Raw genomic sequence first — 5,997 nt, forward strand, 5'->3', positions numbered from 1 at the left:
TCAAGACACGCTGGCCCGCCAAGACGGCTCGGCAGGCCGGCGGAACAAGGACCGTCGAAGCGGCAGCCTCGATGACGGCGGCAGCGGGGACGACGCGGACTCATCTGGTGTGTGGGCCGCGTTTGGGGAGGATCTGGCCGGCCGCCACTACTGACAGCCCCGCATGTGTGTGCAGCGCTTGGGCTGTGTGTAGGATTGCCGGCCTTGCGTGATGCCTGCGCCGCGCGTTTCTTCATGAGGCCAAATGCTGCTGTTGCAGTTGCCGCCTCTCCGTAGCGCTGTACGGTAACACACTTCGCCATTGGCAGCGGGTGCAGGCATCCCTGGACCCAAAAAAGCTTGACCCTGGCCTGTAATTGTTGCCATTGCTACAATTTTTGTGATAAACAGTCAAGGCGACCTGCAAGGGCACCTTTGCTGGCAGCTGTCGTCGTTGCTACGGTATGTCGGGATGGCGGGTTTTTGGTGGCTGCTCGTGCTGGCCAGGGTGGGAGCGCGGCAAAGGGGGGGGGGGTTTGAAGGTAGAGCCTCCCTGGCAGGGCAGCTGGCGACACTTGAGAACGTGCCTTTAGGGTCACAGCGCTAGGTCTTGCGCTTTTCACTGCACCCCGCTGCTGCCTCGCCGAGAACCGATTTGAACCACCTGATTGCGCCACTGGTCTCAACACGGTTCACACGAGCATCAGGATTTCTCTTGTTCTACTTCGAAAAAATCCATTGCGTCACGAATTGCGGTGATTCAGATCGTTCAACGCTACGCACTGAAGAGGCGGCCTGCCGAATCGACCTGTCGCTGCTGCCCCACAAAACGTTGAAACGAGGATATTTGACATTGCAGTGGTGTACGCTCGCTCGCCATGGGCCAGGTTGAAGCTTGTGGCGCACATGCGCATCGCCTGCAGGTCTAGCGCGTCAACAACCAGCCTGAGCGCAGGGTGGAGACCATCTGCGGTGCCTGTGCAGTAGGATTGGTTGAAGAGAAGCTAATGAATCAGCATATATTCAGCTGACCATGTATTGAGCTCACGGGACCCAACCAGCAGCATTGCAACACGGGCGTGCAGCCAGCGTCCAGCGGCGCTGTGCTGCGCCTGTCGGGGCACCCGCACGTTCGGCCGGCATGGACAAGCTACACAGCGAATATGAGGCTTTGCAGCAGAAGCTGGCACGCTTGAAGCGCGAGCCGGCGCTTGGCAGCGGCGTGGTACCCGGGGCCGCACCAGCAGCGGCAGGTGGTGCCGCCACAGGCAGCAGCACGCTCCGCCCACTGCAGCAGTTGCAAGCAGGGCGGCAGGCGACGCCGCTGGGCGCGGCGCTGGCAGCCAAGGTCGCCGCCAAAGACGCCCCTGCTGCGTCGCTGCCGCCCCGCTCTACGGAGAACCGCCTGCCGCCCAGCAAGGGCGGGGCTTCCGGCGCAGCAGCTGCCGGCGGCAGTGAATGCAGCAGCGGCGCGCAGATCAGCTGCACGCAGTCCGACGCCGCGGCCGCGCTGCAGTACATCCAGTTCAGCGGGCGGCATGGCGGCAGCGCGCTCTGCGCCGCGGCGGCGTCTGCATTCGAGGATGCAGAATTCGTGAAGCTCTGCGAGCAGTCGATGGGCGGGCAGCTGCAGCGGACAAAGGAGGGGGCCACCACGCAGTCGCGGATGCTGGAGCTAGCAGGTGGGCCGTCGTGCATGAGGCAATCGAAGAATCCGGGCCTTGTTCGGGATGGCGATGGGGTTTGTGCACCGGCGGCTTGTCAAATCTTCAACCCCTCCAGCCGTGTACGAGGCGCCCCATTCCCTCAGTCGCCGTTGCCGCGGGCACCTGCGCAGGCATGGTAAAGCTGCTGCGCCGCTGCCTGCGGGAGGCGCTGGCAAAGACCTCTGCACTGGTGGACCAGGGGGCGCGGATCGAGCGGGATATGCACACACATGTAAGACGCAGCGCGTGCTGTGCGCCGCAGACCCACAGAAGGCCTTGGTGCGGCCATGAGCTTGGCAGACGGCGCAGCTGGGTTGTGTGATCATCTCAGCAATACGTTAGCCTTTCGCTCTCAATGCACCCTTCGTTCTACAAGGGTGTCACTGCTGCATCACAACGTCTTCGCTGTCAACCTCCAACTCTGGGTCCGTCCCGCAGTCCGACTCGGCGCAGTTGGACGTTGGCGCCATCCAGCGGCGCCTGGAGGCGGACGCGGCGCTGGCGCGCAAGGAGGCGGCGCAGATAGAGGCCACCTACAAGGCGGAGCGCGCGCAGTGGGTGGCCAAGGTGGACATGCAGAAGGTCGAGGTGCGAGGGGCTGCTGACGCTGCTGCCGAGCTGCGGGGTACAGAGCGCCTGTGCGGCAGCCAATGGAACGGCGGAGGACGAGGAGGCCTGTGAGGACTGAGGATCTCGTGGGTCGGCGGGGATGGCTGTGAATGTCGTTCATGGCATAGCTGAGAGAGGCAAGGAGTCAGAATGCTGCTTGGTCGTGGGGGGGGGGGAGTACGTATAGCGCCTCTCCGAGCAAAGCGCACGCCTCGCCACCCGCGCCCCGTCCGCGCCAGGTGGCGCGGCTGAACCGCGAGCTGGAGGCGTTGGAGGAGCAGCGGGCGCGCTGCCGGGAGGAGGCGCAGCGGGAGGGCGAGGCGCGCATCCAGCGCGAGGCCGAGGTCAAGGTGGGCTTGCGTCCGCCCAGCCGACGCACGTGTGCGTACGTGCGTGTGCGCTTGTGCGTGTGAGGGATGATCGAGTGGTGCAGGTGTGAGCTGTTTCTGGGAATTGGACGTAGGACTTAGCAGCAGCAGGGTAGAGGCGACAAGTGAAATCTTGCAGCACAGGCTGCGTCCTGGCCTGCCCACAACGTGTGAACGCCGGACTGCTGACGGCGCCGCACGCTCGCACGGCCGCGCACGCAGGAGCTGCGGAAGGCTGCCGACCAGCGCGCGAGGGAGTCGCAGATGACGCAGGGCGAGGCCGCGCGCAAGCTGCAGGACGCGCAGGCGGAGCTCGAAATGAGGAAGGCTCAGTTCCAGGTGGGCGGGGCCGCAGGCGCCCGCGCGCGGTGCGGGCCCGGGAGCACGGCTAGAGGGCGGGGGCGCCCAAGGGTTTCGGAGGCGGGCGGGCGGGGTGCGGCTGAGGGCGCGGCATCGACGCGCCGGCTTGCCGCCGCCCGCGCCCGCAGGATGAGGTGCGGGAGCTGACGCAGGGCAAGGAGGCCGCGGCGCAGCGGGCCGCGAGCCTGCAGCACCAGCTGGACAGGCTGCAGGCGGTGCAGCAGGGCCTGCAGGCCAGCCTCGCCGACAAGGAGGCGGCGCAGGAGGCGCTGACTGTGCAGCTCTCGCAGGTGGGCGCACCAAGAGGGGGGGGGGGAGAGCGGAGGGCGGAGCGCGTGCGCGGGGCCGTAGGCACCTGGGTCCCCACTGCTAGCATTGCGTGAAAGACGTGTGCTGAGGCAGCGCCAAATTGACGCCCCGCCATGCCCCGCCGCCCCGCTCGCGCGTCCGTGCAGGCGCAGAGACAGCTTGAGGAGCTGCGCTTGCAGGTGACGGCGCTGGAGTCGGATCGGTCTGGGCTGCAGTCGCAGCTGCGGTCGGCGCAGAACCAGGTGGGCCGCCAAAGCCGGCCCCAAAGTGGACCCGGGCGCGGACGCAGCCATAGATCATTGGCACTGTTTAGGATGGCGGCTGCGAGCAGGCGGCAGGCGGGCGTCAACCCAAGCGCAGAGCCCCTGATGCTGAGTTGATGTTTGTGGGGCGTGCCCGGGCTCGGCGCGTTCATGCAGGTGACGCTGCAGCTGAACGACATCCAGATGAAGGCGTCGCGCCTCAAAGCCGCGGAGGACCAGCTTCAAGCCATGCAGGAGGCCCACGTTCAGGAGGCGCGCTGCCTGAACGAGCAGCTGCAGGAGGCGAAAGACCGCAGCACCCAGGCGCGGGCCAACGAGCTGGCGGCGCGCAGGGAGATGGAGGAAGCGCAGCGGCAGGCGGAGGAGGGCAAGGCGGCGTGCGCGCGAGCGGAGGCGGCGCAGCAGCAGCTGAAGCAGCAACATGAGGCGCTGCAGGCGGAGCACGCCGCGCTCAAGCAGCAGGTGGCGGGGCTGTGGGGGGCGCGTGGCAGCTGTTGCATGTGCCAGGGAGGTTGGCGCAGGCCCAATCTCTTCCTTCAGTCCCCGCCTCAAGCGCCCGACTTGCTTGACAAAGCCGAGAGCTTCGCCGGTGCATGCCGCCCCCGTGGAAGGTTGGGTGAGGGACTCGCGCAACGCTCTCGCAGGCGGCGCGGCTGGAGGAGTCCGACGCGGCGGCCCGGGCGGACTCATCGGCGCTCCAAACACGCGTCTCCGAGGCCGAGGAAGCGCTCGCGGCCGCCAAGGCGGACGCGAGCGTGACGGCCGCCCGGCTGGCTGAGCGGGACGCGCAGTTTTCTGAGTTGCAGGACGTGATTGGCAAGGTGGGGCCCCGGCGGGGCCGCACTCGCCTGGCTGCGTGTTGCGTCACATGGCAGCGCGATGCATTACGTGACAACACGTCCGCTTTGCCGGCAGCAAGCGGTTTTCGCTGATGTGGCTTGGGGTGCTGCCTCGGAAGGGGCGAGACTCTCTGCGCTTGTGTGCGCAATAGGGAGCCGAAGATGCGCTTAAGGTGCCTTCTGACGTCCTTATCAGCGATCGGTGCGGCGGGGCGCGGCGTCCCAGTGCGTGCAACAACATTCGCCCCTCCGCGTCCACGCCGCGCGCGTCGCCGGCACCGCAGGGGGAGCAGCGGGACGTCGTGTCGCGGCTGCTGGCGCGCATCAGCGCGCTGCAGTGCGCCGCCGCGGCGGCGGAGGCGACGCGGCGCGAGCTGCACAACCAGATGGTCGAGCTGCGCGGCAACGTGGGTCGGCCCCCTGGCCTCGCCTCAGCCCCTGTTGGCCTGCCGCTAGCCGCTGGCCGCCCGCCGCTGGCCGCCAGCGCTGCCACAACGGGCGGGCCGAGGTCGGACGGCTAGCGCTGGCAGCCTCGCATCCCTGCCGTGCTGCTGCCGTGCACGCGCCCTGGCGGCGGCCCTTTCATCGAAGCCCCGCACGCCCCGCCTCGCTCGCCGCAGATCCGCGTGTTCTGCCGCGTGCGGCCGCACCCCCAGACGGCCGTGCGCTGCCTGCCGGGCGGCAGCTCCCTTGCGCTGTCGGTGGACGGGAGGGAGCACGCCTTTTCATTCGACAAGGTCTTTGGCCCGCAGGCTGGCCAGGAGCAGGTGGGGGATGGGGGCAAGAGGCGACGGGCCGAGGCAGCGGCGCGGCGCTGCGCGGGCCCGTGGCTGGCGCAGCTGCCGTGCTGGCTCGGCTGAGGATGCTGCTGTATCTCACAGATACAGCCGAGCTCGTCGCCCCTCCAGCTGCTCCTCCCCACCAACAAAGTGACACCCGACTCACATCCCCTGTCGCCCCTCCCTAATCCCCGCTCGCTCGCGCGGGACCCCGTGATCTCAGATCTTTGGCGAGGTGTCGGAGCTTGTGCAGAGCGCGCTGGACGGCTACCACGTCTGCCTCTTCAGCTACGGCCAGACGGGCGCCGGCAAGACGTACACCATGCAGGCGCGCCGGGGGACCGGGGTGGCGTCGAGGACTGGGGCGGGGCGGGGCGGGGCTGCAAGAGGCGGCCGCTGGGGCGCACGCACAGCGGCGCCGGGCGTAGCTTCGCAGCCAATACTCCCTCCCACTCCAGCCGGCCTCGCCGCGTTGCGCTGCACCCCGCTGTCCGAAGCTGCCGAGCCCGACCTGCCGCAGCTGCCACGCCGCGCGCAACGATGCTTGCTTCCCCCTGCTTCTATGCGCGCAGGGCAGCCCAGACGCGGCGGGCGCGGGCATCATCCCGCGGGCGGTGGAGCTGATCCTGGGGCGCGTGGAGGCGCTGGCGGCGCAGGAGTGGGAGTATCGGCTGGAGGCGTCCTTCATAGAGGTCTACAACAACACGCTGAGGTGGGAGGGCGGCCGTGGGGTGCAGGGATTGCGGCAGGGGCGCGGGGCGCGGCGCTGGGAGAGCGTGACGGAT

At 68.2% G+C, this 5,997-nt stretch overlaps 1 protein-coding gene across 1 annotated transcript; it reads left to right on the forward strand.

Moving 5' to 3' along the window:
- Positions 1 to 1,120: 1,120 nt before the first annotated feature.
- On the forward strand, positions 1,121 to 5,992 carry MNEG_1007 (Kinesin-2; the record flags this gene model as incomplete). Its single annotated transcript, XM_014050521.1, has 14 exons — positions 1,121 to 1,661; positions 1,817 to 1,917; positions 2,124 to 2,273; positions 2,534 to 2,644; positions 2,885 to 3,001; positions 3,151 to 3,312; positions 3,478 to 3,573; positions 3,751 to 4,056; positions 4,239 to 4,415; positions 4,718 to 4,840; positions 5,054 to 5,200; positions 5,436 to 5,558; positions 5,785 to 5,924; positions 5,962 to 5,992. 14 exons carry the CDS (start codon positions 1,121 to 1,123, stop codon positions 5,990 to 5,992), a joined length of 2,325 nt encoding a protein of 774 aa, XP_013905975.1.
- Positions 5,993 to 5,997: the final 5 nt, after the last annotated feature.

This window comes from Monoraphidium neglectum (assembly GCF_000611645.1).
Source record: "Monoraphidium neglectum strain SAG 48.87 unplaced genomic scaffold scaffold00093, whole genome shotgun sequence".
Taxonomy (NCBI): domain Eukaryota; kingdom Viridiplantae; phylum Chlorophyta; class Chlorophyceae; order Sphaeropleales; family Selenastraceae; genus Monoraphidium; species Monoraphidium neglectum.